Source organism: Falco rusticolus, chromosome 1, assembly GCF_015220075.1.
Source record: "Falco rusticolus isolate bFalRus1 chromosome 1, bFalRus1.pri, whole genome shotgun sequence".
Taxonomy (NCBI): domain Eukaryota; kingdom Metazoa; phylum Chordata; class Aves; order Falconiformes; family Falconidae; genus Falco; species Falco rusticolus.
Genome location: NC_051187.1, coordinates 45,157,273 through 45,174,582, shown reverse-complemented (window position 1 = coordinate 45,174,582; position 17,310 = coordinate 45,157,273). Strand labels below are relative to the sequence as shown.

General features: G+C 43.1%; 1 protein-coding gene across 5 annotated transcripts in view; it reads left to right on the top strand.

The window, feature by feature from the left end:
• Positions 1–561: 561 nt before the first annotated feature.
• KLHL2 (kelch like family member 2) overlaps positions 562–17,310 on the top strand; it is a 61,921-nt gene continuing 45,172 nt past the window's right edge. For 3 of the 5 annotated variants that reach the window (XM_037377393.1, XM_037377373.1, XM_037377398.1), the window contains exons 1-4: positions 562–711; positions 3,526–3,651; positions 8,169–8,275; positions 12,858–12,979. In XM_037377393.1, coding sequence (XP_037233290.1) covers positions 689–711; positions 3,526–3,651; positions 8,169–8,275; positions 12,858–12,979 — 378 coding nt within the window. In that variant the 5' untranslated portion in view covers positions 562–688. Of the gene's footprint in view, positions 712–1,299; positions 1,452–3,525; positions 3,652–8,168; positions 8,276–12,857; positions 12,980–17,310 lie in introns of those variants that run through there. The other 2 variants (XM_037377383.1, XM_037377408.1) reach the window with 2 other exon arrangements.

The following is a 17,310-nucleotide window of genomic DNA, read 5'->3' as shown; positions in this document are numbered from 1 at the left end:
CCGCCGGCCCGGGACCCAGCCGCGGGTGCCCTCCGCGGCCCGCGCGGCTCCTTTCGCAGCCGAGACCTGCGGCCACGTTTGGCTGGTTTATTTCCCACGGGCAGTTCCGGCTGCAGGGCCCAGCGCGCCCCCGCGCCCCCCGCCGTCCCCCCGCCGCCGAACGCCCCGGCCCGGGCCCGCTCTCCGGCCCTGCCCGCAGCCCGCGCCCTCCCGGCAGGCGGAGACGCGCCCTGGGACCGGCGGGGCCGCGGGCCGCGCTCGCCCCCGCTCAGGCCCCGCTCCCTTCAGCGGCGGGCAGCGGCGCCTCCTCTGCTTCCCAGAGCCACTGGGTCGGCGCCGCCCCGCCGAGAGGCAGCACCGGCCCCACAGCCCCAGCGGCACCCAGCGCAGCGCCCGGCCGGGGGCACCGGCGTGCAGCCACCCACCCACCTCGGCACCGCAGCCCCCCGCCCACGGGGTCGGCCCGGGCGCCCCCCGCCACCGCGCCTGCGCCAGCGCCCCGCCCCGCCGGCGCCCTCCGGCGGGCGGGAACCCGGAAGTGGGCAGCGGCGGCGGCTCCCGGCGGGCAGCGGGGGCTCCGCCGGGCGGGCGCAGGCGGCACCCCGCGGCGGGGCAGCGGCGGCTGGCATGGTGCTGGCGGTAGCGCGCCGCGCCCGCGTTGCACGGAGGGAGCCCGAGCGGAGCCGCGATGGAGATGCTGCTGCCGCCCGTGTGAGTGCGGCTGCGGGGCGGGCGGGGAGGCGGCCGAGCTCCCGGAGCCCGGCCGGGACGGCGGCGCGGAGCGGAGCGCGGTGCAGCGCCGCGGGCTGGGGGCGCGGGGCCGGGCCCCGCCGCGTAACAGCGAGCTGAGCCGGCTCCCCTCGGCACCGGGGGCGGAGCGGCGCTGGCGGGGGCGCAGACCCGGCCGCGGCGGCTGGGGCAGCACTGGCGGGAGAGTCGCGCCGGCGGCGGAGCCGGTGATCGGTGCCGGGCGGCCCGGGGCTAGCGCGGCCGTCTGCAGCGCCGTGCCGCGCCGTGCCGCGCCGCCCGTGCCTTCGGCGGGCGCTGGGTGCCGGCCGGGCCGGGGGACGCGGGCGCCGGGTCCCCGCGGGTGGGCGCAGGGCTGCCGGCACCCCCTCGCCGCCTCCCGCAGCCCGCCCGCTGGCGGGGACAGGCGCTTTTTTCCCTGGTCTTTTTTTTCTTCCATCCTCCCCCTCACTCCTTCTGCTTCCTCCATATGCGGTCCCCAGTTGCTCCCCGCTTGACTCAGCAGTCCCGCTCGGCGCACGCCGGCGGTGCAGGGGACCGGGTGAGCCGTCGCTCCCGGCAGCGCTCGGCAGGACGCGCAGCCCCGCACCCCCGGCACCGCCGGCCGGTCCGGTCCCCGCTGCGGCCCGTGCGCTCCGGGTGAGGCCCTTGAGAGCAACCCAAAGGGAGCCAGTTCAGACGGCTTTGATCCAACTGGTGGAATGGTAAGGGAGACTCCAGGCAGACAAGCCGCTCTCAGAACAGGAGGGGTATGGCTGGTGGTTTTGTAGGCTTCATTAGCTTAAAACAAAGTCATCCTTTGTGACAAACTAATGAAACTTCAGCAAAGGAATTCACGCTTCGTAGGAACTCCTCCATCTGTCCAGGTTGCTTGGCAGCTCTCTACAGGCAACTCTGACCACCTTTTTTCCTTGCTTGTCTGTATGTGATGTGTGCATAGTCCGTATACGTGTGCAGATACGTATGCTTCAGTACCTGACGCACTGCTTTGGGATTTATAAAGGTGCCATGCAAGAAGTGTTCGTATTTTGGACTTGATAAGGCAGTGGTATAATTAAAAGCTGGGTCTCTTCCTCAGTTATCCTTTGGTGTTCTGAGTGTTTCCTGAAGTCGCTGATTTCTGTATGTGACTTTTTGAATGCTGGTCACTACATGTCACATGATTTAGAAGAGTAATGCTCAGTCCAAAGGAGTTTTCTAGATAGGGTGTCTTTTTTTTTTTTTTAACCTCTACACAGCAGCATGTGTATGTGCTCTGTAACATGTAACGATTTATTTTTTTGAGTGATGCAAAATTGTCTGTTACGTGATTCCTTTCAGCAATGAGTTGTATCATTCAAAATTGAGCATGAAACTTTAATTCATAGAATTTTCGTGGTACAGTGTAGTAAGTTGGTAGTAATTTGAGTTTTGTAGGTGGATTTTACTTTGTTAGCTGGTGTTTTTCAGGGACTTTTTTCTATTCCTTTGTTGCTTGATGCAGTTTCATGCTGTTTTCTCCAAAATTTTGTATCTAGTTTTGGAATCATGGGAAGTAGAGCCAACTACTTTGCTTTGCATGTTGTAGTGCACAGATTTGGGGCTCGAGTTGAAAATCTTAAATTATAGTTGAATTTTTCTTTTAAGCTTCTTTAGACTTGCCCAAGTAAAAAGCTTTAGGTATGGTGGAAGTGAGGCTGGAACTACGGGATTCAATGCATACCTTAAATTTGACTATAAACTCAATCTTACTTGCTTTAGGTTTCATTTAGAATCACATCTCTGATGTACCAGCATCAGTTGCACGACCAGGTGACTTCCCTGCCTGCTTACTTCCAGCTTGGCGGTTCTGGAGTAGGTTTACAATACCATAGGTGAAAGCATCACTGACGCTAAGCATTTTCTAAGTACTACGACAATGCAGTTTGCCTTGTAAGAATAATGTTGTGATTGTAAACAATGAAACAAGCCATTGGCTTTGCTTGGCATGAAAACCCACTTGCTGTTGGGACAGTCCTAGAGGTTGAGGAGTGTACATAATCATTTTTCTACAGAAGTTATTGTCTGTAGTGCTTGGGTATTCCTTATGAAAGGAGGTAATTGCAGATAGAGCTAATGATTTTTCACAGTGCTTAAGTTTTTTTCTCTCTTGGTATTTTGGGTGCGTTTTTGAGAGAAGACTAAAGAGGTTGGTTGCTTTGCTTTTCAAAACACTTAGTGCATCTCTAAAACTACCCACTTTTTCTCATATTCACTTACGTCTTGTGCTGCTGCTAGGGAAGGCCTGGGCAATTGAAGTAGTTGCCCTGTGGTCTTCCTGTCAGACATGAACTGGGAGCTGCGTGAACCGGTAAGGAGGCCCTGGCAGAGGGGCAGAGTGTGGCTCTTGTCTCACAGGTGGTGACAGCATTGAGAGATGGGGGTGATGGATGCTGCATCCTGCCATTGGTCTGTATGGACATCAGGCTAAAAGTTCCCAAACCTCTGCTTTTCCCCTCACTTTAGGGCTTATTGTAAATATTCTAAGGCACCATCTTCATGTTTTCCTTAGTGGAGACTATTGTTAGCCCTGAGTGCTCCTGTGAACCTCACTGGGTCACCAACATATTACTTCCTCAGGAATTCTACCTACTCTGCACTGTGGGTAATGGGGAAACCAGAATTGCTTGGAGTAAAGAGTAAGCTGGAGTACAAATCTTTTCCTCCTCACCAAGATGAAGGTGGGGAAAATAAGAGTGACAGAACTGGAGGTTAGACAGAAGTGTTAACTCTCTTCTTTGTTTTTCTTCCTCTTTCCAGATGTACCAAACTTTGCCACCAGAAGCCCTTGGATCTGAAAGATGATAACACTGAAATTCACTGTCCTGTTACAGTAAACCCATGGCACATGAAGAAAGCCTTTAAAGTTATGAATGAATTAAGAAGGTATTACTACACTGTGTACATCTGGAGTCCATAATACATTTTTACTTTCATTTGCATTTGTGCAGTTGTTAGTAGTTGTTTGTTTAAGAACGTGCAATTCCAGAAGTGTAGCTGATGAGAAGGGTTAAATATACAGTGAAGTGATAGCTGAATGATAGTCATATGACGATAGCTGTAATGTAAAGCACGTTTTTGCCCCTTGTAAGTAAATCCAAACTGGGTTTGAGACTTGAAAAATACGTGGAGGTTGTATTTGAAGAGTTAGAGCTACTGATCCTGTCTTCTATGTAGTTGATCCTGGACAGATGTAAAGTGGCTGTTTAGCTGAGTCTAAGGCTCTTCATGTGCCTCCGTTGATTTTTGTGGTAGGCTGGGAACTGGAAAAATGTTAAAAATTTCTAGTCTGGAGACATAGGTCACAGTCTAACAAATGTAGAGCAACTGGCAGTACCTTTTCTTAGTTATCTTTTGTTGCCCCCTGGGAGAAACTGATGAACTCCCAAATCAAATATTGGAAGTAACTTTTCTCAGGAAAGTTTTGTAAAACTTCAAGTGGTACTGCCATCAGTTTGAGCAAAACTGGGAGACTGGTGCTGATGCTGTTCTTAGCACCCATATTGATTTATTTTCTGCATATGAGTGAGGTGGGATGGTGTTGAAAACTGTGATAGCTGGTAATTAGAGCTCACAACTGAGCTCTGATAATTAGGACTCACAACTATCACTGACAGTAATTCAGCTTTATAACTAACAGCCAGAATTGAGGAATTAAATAAATAAACCACTTCTCTAGCACAGACAATACCAGAGGATGTGAAAATCCTGTACTACTTTGTTATTTCCCATATAAGATTAGAACCTGGAGAGGCTTCACCTGAAAAAAGACAGCAACTGATACCTTATTAAAGTGTGCCTCTGTCTTTGGTCTTTGCTGTTCCATATGGGTAAAACTTTTAGTACTCTGGTAGATACTGTGGTCAGTCAATGTATTTGTCTGGCTGTGACAGTTCATACCATACTGGAAGACTGGAGAAAAATCATATGCTGACTATAAATGACTTTAAATCCAGCTGAAAGACTTCCATAGTCTGAGGATAACGGGATAAGAGCAAAGACTATTTTTCTAGTCTGTTAACAACCCAGTTACCTTTCGCGAGAAGGACTGATACTTGTCGTTTCACCTTACTTAACACCCTTGGCTTTTTCAAGGATCCCAGTAACCAGGTTCAGTGTCTTAAGGAGTGTAACAGAGCCTGGCTAGAGCCAGTAGCCATCACTTCCTAAGGATGAGCAAGAGTTTAGATGAAGAAACAGCTTCCCAGAATGAATCTTGCAACAATTCCAGAAGCAGAAACCTTACCTGCTTTTGTTGTGTTGCGAGTAAAAGATACATGGTCTTCCCGCAGAGTGCATTGTTGAAGGCCGTGGATCATTTTCAGAATATACTTTAGTTTCCATGGTTACTTAGATTTGAATTGGTGTAGAAGAAATTTGAGCAATTTTGTCTTACATGTATAAATAAAGTTGGAACAGGAGCAGAGCCATGCAAACCTTAACTGAGGTAGTTCTTATTTAATAAGGTAGTTGAGGCAGCAATGTCGCTGTTCAAGCTGAGTACAGCTTTTAGAATGGTAAGTGCTAATTAAATAAGAGTATAAACATTAATATTTGTATTTATTTGAAATTATAAACTAAAATATTTTAGAAGTGTTTCAGATTTCATTATTCTAAATGAAGACCTAATATTAATCAAGGAAATGATATTTTAGATTTTATTTACTACATTTTTGAAGTGGTTTCTATTTCAGTTTTTTTCATTAGTATAGCACAAGCAGGTATTTGCCCAGGGGTTTACTCTCCAGAAAGTGGATAGCTAGTGAAGAAATCATCTGCTTAGGCATTTGAAATACATTTGTTTTGGAATGCTTAAGGTCGTGAGTTTATATTACATTTTTGGCTGCTGTCAAGTTGCCTGGTCCTACTAGCTCATAAGAGGTTTTTTCTGTGCCTTCAAATTTTGACAAATTTGAGTAATTTTGTCCTTTGTAGTTTTTGTCATTGCATTACTCACCATCATCTCAACACTGAGTCAGAGAGATCATTAGGATAGCTAATTAGTTCTTGACATATGAAGAAATTACCCTCTGATACCCATCTTTACTCTTCATTATGATTTCCTTTTATCACAATGGAATTTGACCTTACTTATATTTGTTAAAATCCTCATTCATACAAACAAGACTTTACCAAGATCTTCTGAAGGCGTGGGTAATGACCTTTCTTTATAATAACCAATAAGGAGTAGCCTGTGAGCTGGTAAACAGTTATGGTTCTTAAATCGATACTTGTTTGCTCCCCCTTTCTCATTTTCTCATTTCCTTTACTGAGATGATGTACCCCCATGGCTCGGTTCATTCAGTCGCTCTGTACAAGCAAATGAGTACAGTGTTGTGTCAGAATGCAAGCTTTTCTGAAACAAATTGGTGTGCCCTCATGAAATGAAGGTGTAGAGTTGCTGTGGAAGCCACAGGATGCTTGCAGCAGAGTACCTGATTAAATTTATAAGCTTGTTTATTTAGTAGTTTTAGTAGTTGATTTAGCTTGTCAGTTGTGTGGTAGTAACACAGAGCATATTCATTCACTTAACGCAGTTCCAGAGTAGAGATATATCTGAACTACCTCTAAGTTACTATGTCTATATATGCACAATGTGGTTAATTAGCTGGAGTTTTGCATTGATGTAATTCTTGCTTCTGGCTTCATTGTTATCTTTGGTATTTCTGTGTGGCTAAGTATAAAATGTTTTGTTCCTGTAGTCAGGATAAGTGCAGGTGTCTGAAGAAGCTGGGTATCTGATGACCTTTTATGTCCAGGTTTCTGTTTCAATTTTTGTATAATAAATTTAATAGTTGTTTTCAAGCTTCTCTGAATTGTGTGTTTCATCTGGGTATGTCATTACCTTGTGTTATACATCTCTGATAATAATGGTGTTGCAGGCTAAACTTACGGGACTTAGTTGCTGTAGAATTAAAAGCTGAAAGGGGGAAAGTATTTTAATGCCAGGATTACAGTATGGCCCCGAAGGTTAGTTGTGGCCACCAAATTTTTTGGGGTGCGACCTCCACACGGCCACCTTACTTGAGGGTGGGCTCAGATAAACTGGATGATTCCAGAGGCTGAGAGATCATGGGATTTTCTTTGGACTGAGGAGAATAGCTGGGCGGTTTGGCTGGGAGCTCTAGCTGCAGCTGCTTCCCCTGGTCTCTGCAACAACTGTCTGCGGTAGTTGCAAACTATCAGAAAGCCTGCACTCTAATTGCAATATATATTCAGAAAAAGTAAGATTTTATCTTTTTGGAAGTACTAAGAATAGAGATCGCTGGATTGACGTACAGCTCTAGCCCCATCCCTAAGGAATATGTTCTGTTAGATCGTGCTTTCCCCGCTTCCCTTTGTTGCCCTGGCCGAGTTTTGTGGATTGTACGTGACTTTGCAGGGACCGCGCTGGCATGGGAAGGGGGTGAGAGGCAGCGGTGACTACGGCTCCGTAGGTGCTGGGGGATTGGAGCCTTTTGAGGGTGTGGGTTTTTTTTTTTTTTTGGTGTGTGCGTTCCCCCCACCCCCCATCCCTTTTGATCTGGAAATTTGGATTATGAAGAGTATGTGGTGTGGTGGGTTTATCTGGGACAGGGCTGTCCAATAGCCATAAGCCACACTGGAAGCACCGGTATTGGGAATCACGGTGGTTTGGGTTGGAAGGGACCGTCACTGGTTGTCCGGGCCAACCCCCTGCCACGGGCAGGGACGGCGGGATTGTTAATGGATGTTACTTTATTGCAACAGAAGGAGGAGGAAATATGTATTACAAGACAAGGACAAGACTGCAAATGGATGTAATGAAGATAAAATGTCAGGCAAGATATGAAGTTAACCATAATAAATTCTAAACTGGTCAGAGCGGAAAAAAATAATTGCTCTTGCGTGCATGGACTGTTTATGAAAAATTCTTGGAAAAGAGTAAATAGAGATGATGGAGTAGTGATTTTGAACAGTGAACTAGGCATGAGCTTCCAATGTAATGTGACACAGGCACCGCAACTGAAGTTTTGATTCTTTGTTATCTGTAAGGTCTTATTTCTTACCTCGGTTTTCTTTTTTAGTGTTTGTGTGTATCATTTTTTTTCTAGGCTAATTATTCAAAGAGGCCCAGACTTCCAGTGAGAAGATTTACACATTGAGCTTGACACCAATTTTGGTTCTTCAATGCAGAAAACTTCTGTGCAAGAAATCACAATCCAGTTGTTTGATTTTTAGAAAGTTCTGTGTACTGAAGCACCATCTGTAATCCCAATGAATAATAACCATGTGGTTGTGTAACACGTTTAAAAACAATTCTTCATCAACATTGTCTGCCTGCGTCTTTTGAGGGCACGGGAAAAGAAATTGTGTGTGATATTATATACTTTTCTGTTGTAGTTCACTGATGTGAAATTGCCTTCTCTGATATTTCTAAATAGTCAAAACTTGCTGTGTGATGTGACGATAGTAGCTGAAGACATGGAAATTGCAGCGCATAGAGTTGTGTTAGCCGCCTGCAGCCCCTACTTCCATGCCATGTTTACAGGTACCAAACGTTTCAATACTTACTATGTTGTAATCCAATCCAACTTGTAAAGCACAAAATTAAATGACTTTTGCTTTTTAGGATCTCATTTCGTTTTTAGGTAAGCCATTAGGAACATTTGGGTTTCTTAATTTTTTTTTTTTTTTCAGTCTAAGGACATAGTGGCAACTTATTCTTTGTTAGCATGATGAATGCTTTAAAAAAATCTCCTTCATTTAAACAAATTTAAATGCTAGGTCAGCCAGGAATAGTAGAGTTGTTATACCCTTTAAGGCTCTAATAATGTCAGTTGTCCAAAAGAAGGTTAAAATAACTTTCATGTGCATTTTGGAGTAAATTATGTCCTGTAACAACTACTGCTGCTACTTTCTTCAGACCCTAAGTACTTTAGGCTGTTAGTAGATATGAAAGCTTCCTGTGGCTTTGACAGCCTGTAGCTGGAGTACATGTTTCGGTATTTTTAGGTTAATTCTCTGTGACAGATGTGCTCTGCATCATTGCCACAACTTCTCTGTGCAGGCTTGATTCTGCCTCTGCTCGCTCCATGCTGGCCACGTTACTGCTCTGCTGCTAGAATAGGAATGCCGAGGGCTCGCAGAGCTCAGATAGGTTCAGGGTCATAGGAGCCTCCAGCTGCTGAATTCCTGTGCTGTGGGTTTAATTTCATAATGCTTACAAATCCCATGGAAATCATGTGGAATTTGATGTCAAAGTGAAAATGCTACTAAATGCATGTTGAAATTAACTTCTGAAGTTTTTTGGCTCCTTCTCAAATCTTGTACCAGTCTGGTGGTTAATGTTGACTGTCTGAAACTAAAAGAATTCTCTGCCACATATTGCTTCTGACCACCAGCTCAGGTGGAAGTGGAAATGTGACTCTTGGCCTGTCACTATACAAGCAAATTATAGAGTTTTAATAACTTTAATTGTATGCAACTGGAAGATTGATGACATTTGAAATACTGTTGGGTCCTGGGGAAGCAGCTGATTATTCTTGATTTTTATATGCTAATATTTTGACACAACCAAAGCTAGAAGTGAAGTCACTACGAGCAGCAACAATGCTTTAAAGTTGTGTGTAAAATTAAGTATCTGTTCTTCTAGTAGTTCTTCAAGCTTGCATTTGTGGTTGAGACAAACATTCCAGGTGACTGATACGTTCTTTCCTAATTTTTACTGCTGCCCTTAAAGTTAGAATGAAAACAGCTTCTTCTGCAGTTCCTTTCCGTCAGTGTAGTAACAGGGAAACGCAAGCCTCTCACATTAGTTCTGTATGGAAGATTAACTGTAGTTGGCTGTCACATTGGAAATGCTCTTTATTTGGAGTACAGTTTTACATTAAGCTTTTTCTGGTTAAGGTATTTCTGCTTGCCCCTCCTGCCCTTTCTGTGGAGAAGTTTATTACCTGTTAGGAGTGCCAGTGCAGTAGTGGCTGTGGCTGCTCTCCAGATGGAATCACTGAAATCTTGGTTCTTTCCTTGCTTCAGTCCCTTTTAACATTTTTTGCTTGTTTTATGCTTTTGAATGTAGATTGTCTTTGGCCCCCAGTGGTGCAGAGGGTGGGAATGCTCACCTGAGTAAAGGGTGGGAAGTGTTTAACCCATACATCTGTGGCAATGTTTGTGTGGCTGGTGAACCACGCTGGTGGGAGTTTAAATGGAATTCAGCTGTGCCTTCAAGATTTAGCAACAGATTTTAGGCTGCTGTCATAGGCTGGTTCCAGCAAGGCCCAGCTGTGGCGTTGGTGCATGTCAGACATTCCCCACAGAAAAAAATTCCTGATGATCATGGTAACTGTTACCTCCGAAGCCCGCAGTTCACGCTCCGCAGGCAGATCTGTGTTCTCAGCCAGCAATCGCCAAGTTCAAATAAGCAACTTTGATCCCTTAACTGGCTACAACCAAATGGGAAAGTGTCTTCTTCCATCCAGAATAAAACAGGAACCGAAAAGACAGTAAAAAAAAAAAATGCCCTTTTATGCTTTATGCTTACTTCTTGACTAGGAATTAGAAGCTTATATTTTGACAAGTTTGCAGGTTACTTCCATCTTTCTCCGAGTCCTTGGGTGCTGACTGCTGTGCAGGCCGGGATATGGAATGAACTGGGATCAAATGCTCTGCCTGGTTTTTTTTTTATCTGTTTGCAGGTGTAATGGTAGAAGTAGCCCTATTAAATATCCAGAATGAAAAAGTTACTGCCTTTTAAAGTTACAAAATTTAGTAAGTTAGTAACAATTATCCTGTGGCAGACAGGGGGAAGATTAAACACCTGGGACTGTGTTACTAGGATTAATTTGTCCTTCTGTATGCAGTGGAATTCTTTAGAAATGTATTGTGATCTGAATTAAATACACTTAAATGTTTAGAGGAAAGAAGGGGACGCTTCAGTGGCCATACAGCCTGACTTGGGACAAAGATGACCTGACTTCTAATTTTCTCTTCTGCAATGGCAGTTATCCTTAGGGTATTACCTGCTCTCTTCGCTTCCATTCTTAGTTTGTAAAATTCTGTGTGGTGGGTGGTTTTTGTTTTTTTTAAAGCCTCCTTACAGTACTTTGTGAGGAACAATATAAGCTTTCTAGATAGTCTTTTAGTAACTTCAGCTTAGTGTAGTACTCTGCTGTTCTTGCTTGGGAGGTTGGATCGGCTCAGTGCTTTCCTTTCTGGTCACGATACGACTTCCCATTGCTAACAGCTCTGTGGAGATACGGCGGTGCAGCTTCCCAGTCATGAACAGGGTTCCTCAGAGCCTGAATTCTGGGCTGGGACTGCCTAGCAAGTGAATCTGTGTTTTCCTGCACGTGATCTGTCAAGTCCAGATCACAAGAGGGCTGAGCTAGGATTGTAGTAAGACTGCATGCCCGTTTAGCATGAAGATAGAAGCAAGTCTTTGTTTTGGTTTTGTTTGCATTTGGTGGTTTATAGATTTATTTTTTTTTTAGTATTTTGGGCTCTGTTGTTAAACAGAGAAGGTGCCTATCCATGGCTCCAGAAGCCTTGACAAAATCTGAAAACAAACCTAATGTGCTTGCAGAATACCAAACTTTGCTCTCCCACACACACAATTTTCCCAAAGGACCACCTCCACAGCAGCTCGCATAATAAATAACTTGCAGCATACATGCTCTGAAGATCAATAGGTTTAACCTGTGTCAAACTACAAGTAGAAATTTGGAATACAGGGCCCTGCAGAGAATACACTGCTATCGTCCTTCAGAGGTGTAGGGGAATGTTTCAGAAGAGCAGGTGAAAAGAGAAATCTCTGAGGGGGGCTGGATTTTGCTGGTTTTGATGTGGTCCTTCATCAATGTTTTCTAGAATGCTAGCAACCTGTGCTGCCGTTGAGTAGTATCATGTTCTGTAGAAGTTCTTCTGCGCTTTCACCACTTAAAGACTTGATTTAAAATGCCATTCCCTACCCTCCAGCTCAAAAAAAGGCATGAATATTGGCAACAAATTTCTCAGTGATGATCCCTTTGCCAAAAACACTGGGTAAAATGCATTGTTTGGCACCAACCCTAGAGACCACAGGGTAACAAACAATGAAAATGTGTATGTACTTTACAAGGAAATAGCAGCAATGGTCAGCATCATCTTGTTTGCTTCCCCATCCTGTCTGCTTCTGTTGTACACATTAAATCTGTTACCTCGTCAGTGCCCTTATCTCTAGATGCCTTGAGGAAAGAAACAAAAATACAGCCAATACAGAAAAATAAGAAATTGATGTATCCAGAGGCTGGAATATACTCTTACATAAACTTTGACTTTGGATCTACCAACATAACCGGCATAGTTCATGTTTTGCTTGTCAGTGCAAGTCAAGGCAAAAGGGGTTAAAGGTCTGAGATGAGCAGATGTGTGGTTGGTAGTCATGGAGAAAGTTATAATCATTAATTCAAAATGCATCTTTGGGCAGTTATTTTGGATATTAACACAATGTTGTATTGTGAGATATATTTTAGAAGATGGAAGCTATTCTGCAGGCCTTTCCTACAAAGATCAGTTGTGGCGTATGGCCAATATGTCAGCCTCCACAAAATGAGATCCAAGAAGTTTTCCCTTGCTTACCATTTTATCTTAGCTTGAGTTTTAACTGTTTAGTCACATCTGTAACAGAGGTGAAATTGCCAAGGGAATAATAAGTAGTCAAGCAAAGAATTATGTATGTTAATTTTTCTGCGGGGATATAATTTTTCTTATTTAATTAAAAAGACTCCAGACTGCCTTTGGTGTGCTCCTTCAGTTAAGAAATTAATAAAGGTAGAGTGTTTTAATTGCTTGCTTTGCCAGAAAAATGATTTTATATGCATTTGAAGAGTTATTTATGCCTGATAACAGTATTTTCCTGATATTGTACACCGGAGAAAATGGGTCACCTGCTGTAAAAGTATTAACTCAGATAGCATCCACATGGTGCTAACAACAAAGTATTCCTTTCTCTTGGGAGGGAGGGAGGAAGGAACTTGAATTATTATTGAAGTTGTTTACTGTCACAACTGATCATACACAAAAAGTTCTGTGTGTATTAAACATTTGTGCTGTATTTCTGTCTCATTTACTTGACTAATAAACTGTATTTGTAGGTGAGATGAGTGAAAGCCGGGCAAAGAGAGTTCGAATAAAGGAAGTTGATGGGTGGACTCTAAGGATGCTTATTGATTATATTTACACTGCTGAAATTCAAGTTACAGAAGAAAATGTGCAGGTAAGAGTGAGAATATTTTCTGCTGCAAAAGAGATGTAATATGCAGAGTCATTTGTTTTGTCAGTGTGGTTCAGCTTCGATACGGGAAATCTTGTCTGCAAACTGGAATTTTTTTCAGACCTTGTGCTTACAAAGCAAGTAGTCATGCTGTTTAAATTTTAGGTCAAATTCAAAGGCTATTGAAGTAAATGAAGAGTCAGTTGACTTAAATGGGCTTTGCAACCAAACCTTATGTAATAATGAAATGAATGCTGTCAGTCACCTCTGTACCACCCCCTCTCTGATACTTTAGTACAATTTACATAAACAAAGTAGATTTGATCCTAAACGTGAAAAACATGTTTTCCAATTAAGCTGTCTCTGTGTTTTGTTTTTTTTTCTGCTGGCCTGTAGAATACAGTACTTTCTCCTGCTCAGTCTCTGTACCTTGCCAGTGGCCAGTTGTGCAGAAATTTTTAGCTACTGCTGTTTTTTGGTTGGTTTTTTTTTTTTTTAAATCAACCGATATCTGGCATGAAGGTTTTGCCCATCCCACATAGAGCTGATCAGATTTTCTAATCAGCTGTACCTTAAACTGAAACTTCAATTAGAATAAAACAAAGACAAGCTTAGAAACATAGCTTCCTGCCCTTAATGTTTTCTAACCGCAGATCCTGAAGATGGACAGAGTAGATTTTCCTTCCACTGTCTTTTGAGATTTGCTGTAGATGTTTGCTAAGTTTAAAACTAATTACGTAACAGGTGATGGATTTAAGTCTCCTGTTTGTCTTTTTGCTTCTAAGCCCTTGTTTCTGCTCCTGCCCAGTGCCATGTTACTAGCAGTTATTGTGCTGCTTTTGCAGGGGGCAAAGCCATGTTGCTGTATTTGGCATTGAAAATTTCTGTTGCAATTGTATGATTTGAAAGTATTTGCTTTTATTGGGCATTAGGCTGAAATTGCTAGCTTTTCATCGGCTGCTGAATCAGATGAGGTCACTGCTAGTTTCAGCTACACTTGATTGAAGGCCTAGAAATGAGAATGTTAGCAACTTGAAATAAAATACCTTACCTCTAAACCTTCCATATCTTAGGTCGTACCATAAGTCTTTTAATTCTACAATATTAATTTCTTGTCATCTACTTTAGTTGTTTACTTCTGGTCTGATGATGGGTGTACATAGTGAAAAAACTGTCTGAAATTATGTTGTATCTTGCCAATCTGGTGGTTGCACAAATTTTTTGGATCATTGTGGAAGACACTGGGCAAAATCCAGAGGTGTCAGAGATTCCCTAACAAACCCCTTCTTGCTTCATCATGCTGGCTCTTCATCCTTAAAGCAGAATATTCTGTCTTGCTGACACATCTCAATGACCCCAGTCTTGTAGTTTGGATCCGTAGTATCAGACTGGACGCAGTGGGCAGCCTGCTGTGCTGTGGCCACAGGGGTGCCCGGGCGGGTGCGTTGTAGCCTGTTGTTGGCACTGCCGACTCACCTGTCTGCGGGCAGGAGTCGTCAGTGGTATGTTTCTTCCTCACGCTGAACTTGGTGAAGGCCAGAAATCTCCAGCTTTAAAGCTTCTGAGTCTGATGGGGCTTTCATCAGATTATCTGTCTGAAGATGTATCTGATGATGTTTGGGATGGTAATATAAATAATGTGGCCTAGTGAGTGGTATTAGTTTAGTGGTTACTTGAGTACTGAGAAGACAGTCAAGTTTTTAAGTGGATTTTGATTTATTGCGATATAGTTGGACTTCAATGTTGATACTGAATCTACTCGTAATGTGACTGGTAATGAATGTAAAGCTCTTCCTACTTTGTCACTTTCATCCTTTTTGCGTTATTACTAAATGATATGTAGTGTTTATTTGCATTATGGTAGAACCAAAGACTACAGATAAAAATGAATATACTGGTGAAAGTCCTCTTCTTTAAGTTTGAAAGCCAGGGAGGTGTTACTGTGAATTTCTGGCAACTTAGAAACCTAGTGCAGAGCGTCAGGCCTTAGTTAAAAGTGTATTCTCTCCATAAATGTGTTGCGTGCTCTTGAGATCTAACTCTAGCTCTTAATTTCTTGTCCATATGACAAGAATAAGTATTGCTAGAAGGTATTGTGAAATTTCAATAATGGTTAAGAATTTGTCTTGTAGGAATACAGAACCGTGAAAACCTAAGACACCGTGTAATACCATCTGTCTTAACTTTTTTTGTATTTGGGCTAATGTGCTAAACTAGAGCTTCAGCTTCTAGGCAGTTGGTTATGATTCATATTCTGATACCCTTCATGGGACTTCAAGTGCATTATTCTGTCTTTTCAGGTTATACATAGTAAGAATAGGTATTGAATTAATTTGTAAGTTATGAGACAATGTTTGAAAAGGGTGTGAGTGCTTCGTGTTTAATACAGAATTACTAAGTACTTTTTGATATTAAAATAGCTACATTGTATATTGATGAAAACTGATTATAAATGAATACCTAATGATATAGCCAAGCTCACTGGTCTTTCTCAAGGGACAGGTTAACTGTGAGCTTCTTTCTTCAATATTTTACTGGATCTAGATGTGGACAGGAGATTGCTTCCTTACTGTGCCTTTGCAACTTCTGCATAAGAGCTGTTCAATTCTGCTCACCACTGTCATGTTCTCACTTGTATGTTTTTGGGTGTAGGGGGGGAGTAGAAGAGTCAGGTGTAATCGATGATTGAGGAGAAACCCACATTTATTTAGTGCATAAACTACCAGCATAGAGAGGCCCTCAGCACTGAATGTTATCACTGTAGTAGTTAAATAAAAGAGTATTTGTTCTTTTCTTCAGTTCTTGGTTCAAGAGGTTCCCCCCAGCCCCCAACAGTAAGACAGCTGGTATATGAATGTGTATGTTCTTGGTTTTCTTCTGGTATTTGTCCATTTAGAATGAGTTATTGTATCACTCATCTCTAATGGCACTCACTTCGCACAGTGCCATACCAGTGTTTCTGTCATATTACATATTGCGTCACGTTTTCCTGTGTTCTCAGCTCTCTGCTCTACCTTTTTCTTTTTTTATTTCAGGAATGAAATGAAATGTCAGACAATGCAATATCACATTTGTCATGTTTTAAGAAGGGAACATCAAAGTTAACGTTTTCAGAAGGCAAATCAACTTTCTTGCACACCGAATTTTTTCAATTTCCATGTAGGTATTAACTACACGTAGTGCACAATGTGGGAGAGTTAGTTACTATAAGAAGCTCATGCGTGAGTAATTCTCCCACACTATGCGTATGCATTTCAGCACGTATTTAGTCAGCTGTATACCTAGGGCCTCCACTGAGCACAAATGGATCGGAGAAGAAATTCCTGCAGTTGTTTGCAGATTGGGGATTTGTTAAAAGGGCGAGTGGGATGTGATTGGGGTAAACATGGGATAAAGTTGGTCGTGTTCCTTTCTGATTCTCTGCTACAGTTCTCTGTTCCTGTAGTTGTACTAATACAGCTGTTCAGTGGACTGCTTTATAAAACAGATCACTGAACTTACTTAAAAGAAAACCACCACCACCACACTCCTTGCCCCCTGCTCTCTCTCCCTGGCATTTATATATTTTTTTTGAATTGTTTTTCTTAACTTGAATCACTTCAAGGATCTGGTTTATAAGATAGCCCTACCTGTTGTTGTGTTCACACAATACTTCGGGTTACTGTATCGGTGTGGGAACATGTACCTGAGGGGGCGGACACTTCCCTGCTGCCTGGGGAAAACATTACATGTAGCTTCACGTTGGACTTGTCAATAAACATGCGATGCTGCTTTTGAACAGGAAGTGTGCATGAGAGATATCAGAAGAGAAACATCACAAATACTGGTATTTTCACAAAGCTCTGTCCTGGCATGTTTTTCCCTTCAAAGAATTGTGTTAGGTACAACCAATGTGAAGTCCAAAATCCTGAATAGGACCCTTTTAATATGTGTAATCTTTTGTGCTCATTTTCTGAAATTATTCAAGAACAATCTTTGTATAGCAATAAGCAATTATAAATATATGAACACCCAGTATGTATGGATCTTTGTAACTCTTACTGTTTACGCAGGTTGCCATCTAAAGTATAACAGACACTTCTGTTTGTATGGCGTCATAGGGCGTGGGTGTGAGAGTTGACAGCACATTTGATTTGAGGTGCTGTCAAAACAAGGTCCAAAAAGCAGCTGATTTCCCTGAGAAATCCTCAAAAAAGAAGATCTTCATGTTGTCCAAACTTCTTACTAAGGCAGTCATTCTATAGTACAGTATTTGGTAACACAGGCTCTGACTATTTGTGCTGCTCCTCATCACCTGTGGAGTCTACTGGTTGAACAACTTTGCAGGGCTGTTG